The following is a 1,528-nucleotide window of genomic DNA, read 5'->3' on the forward strand; positions in this document are numbered from 1 at the left end:
CTGGTGTCCTTAGACAGCTCTTTGGTCTTGGCCATAGTGGATTTTGAAGAGTGACTGTTTGAGGTTGTGGACAGGTGTCTTTTCTATAGATAACCAATTCAAACAGGGGCTATTAATACAGGTAACAAGTGGAGGACAGAGGATTCTCCTACAGAAGAAGTTACAGGTCTGTGAGAGACAGAAAATTTTTCAGAACGCCCTCTCAGGTGTCTGTGGCATCTGTGTTCTGTAGTGGTGGCCAGTAAACATGAAAAGTGAAACCAGCAACTGTGCAATCAAACTACTGAAGAATGGTTAAAACAGCATACTTTCAGTAATTAGATATAAATTATTTGGATGAATGACCGTTCTAGTTTGATTTACTCCTGGGTAAAGTGATTTTTTTTTTTTTTTTATAAACAAGATAATTTTCCAGTCCTTCAGTAAACTGCTCTATTGTTGCACAGAGGAAAGTTGCTAGATGAGTGTGCATCCCAGCACTCTTACATTTCCAGAACAGTCTTCAGCTGCTCCAGTTTGGACTTTTTCTCTTCAATCTCACAGTCATTGTCTTGACCGAGCTCTGCCAGCAGCTGGCGGGTGATGTCCAGCACCTCCTGTTGGGGGTCAGAACACAAGACTCCATCACAGCCTGTGAGCTCTGGGTGCAGGAGGTGCAGGGAGCCATCATTACCTGCAGTTGCTTTGGCTTTTTCAGCTTTAATTTCCCAGACTTGTATCCTCCGTACTTGTCAAAGAGATCAAAGAACCTGCAGCAAAAACACACGAGCATGACCAGAGCTCTGCATGGGACGCAGTAAACGGGAGAGGGGGGGTCCTCACTAACATGGGGTTGCGGACTTCCATCTTCATCTTCTGCTTGGGAGTTCTGTCTCCATGTCGAATGACGGCGATGACGCAGCGCAGCTCCATCCTGAAGATCAGAACAGCTCATGTCAGGTATTGGAAAACGAGATGAGCAGATCTGCTGCAGCGCTTCACTTACATGGTCCCTGAAGTTGTGGGAACAATGGGGATGTCTTCTGCCTCGGTCGGGATGGACCAGGGTATCTGAAACTGAGGAGCCAGCTCGCGCATCACAATGTTCCTGTAAGTCACACAAACACGCATGATTGAACAGATCGGGTCAGAAACCGGAGGAGGAAGAAGCTGAAGTTTGTACCCCAGGATCTTGGCACAGTCGTCGTAGTATTTCATGGAGTTCTTCACGAAGCTAAAGCCGTTCACGTCGCACACGTATGAGTGTCCGTTAGCCCGGAGGAGGTCAAAGCCGCACACAGTTTGCTGCACGAGTAATAACAATCTGTTCTATTTAAAAGCGCCTTTAAAGAAACTCAAGGAAACAGTACTAGAGCAAAGTTCAATCAAATCACAAGAAAATACACAAAAAAAGCACAATAATTAGCAGATGATAAAAAGTGAACAATGAACAGTGAACAGTTTTGAGTTTGGATTTGAAGGTTTGTAGAGAGTCATTATTGCAGAGGTCAGGAGGGAGAGAAAGAGACCCCCCCCCCAGCCCACCTGC

At 45.7% G+C, this 1,528-nt stretch overlaps 1 protein-coding gene across 1 annotated transcript; it reads right to left on the bottom strand.

Moving 5' to 3' along the window:
* Positions 1-358: 358 nt before the first annotated feature.
* Positions 359-1,396, bottom strand: LOC112138891 (inositol hexakisphosphate and diphosphoinositol-pentakisphosphate kinase 2-like). Its single transcript, XM_024261557.2, has 5 exons — positions 1,163-1,396; positions 986-1,087; positions 827-913; positions 674-749; positions 359-596 (listed from the first exon to the last, which is right to left on the bottom strand). The coding sequence occupies exons 1-5, from the start codon at positions 1,195-1,197 to the stop codon at positions 483-485; spliced, it is 414 nt and encodes a 137-aa protein (XP_024117325.1). The 5' UTR covers positions 1,198-1,396; the 3' UTR covers positions 359-482.
* Between the last annotated feature and the right edge of the window lie 132 nt (positions 1,397-1,528).

Source organism: Oryzias melastigma, unplaced genomic scaffold (genome assembly GCF_002922805.2).
Source record: "Oryzias melastigma strain HK-1 unplaced genomic scaffold, ASM292280v2 sc02088, whole genome shotgun sequence".
NCBI classification, from domain to species: Eukaryota; Metazoa; Chordata; class Actinopteri; order Beloniformes; family Adrianichthyidae; genus Oryzias; species Oryzias melastigma.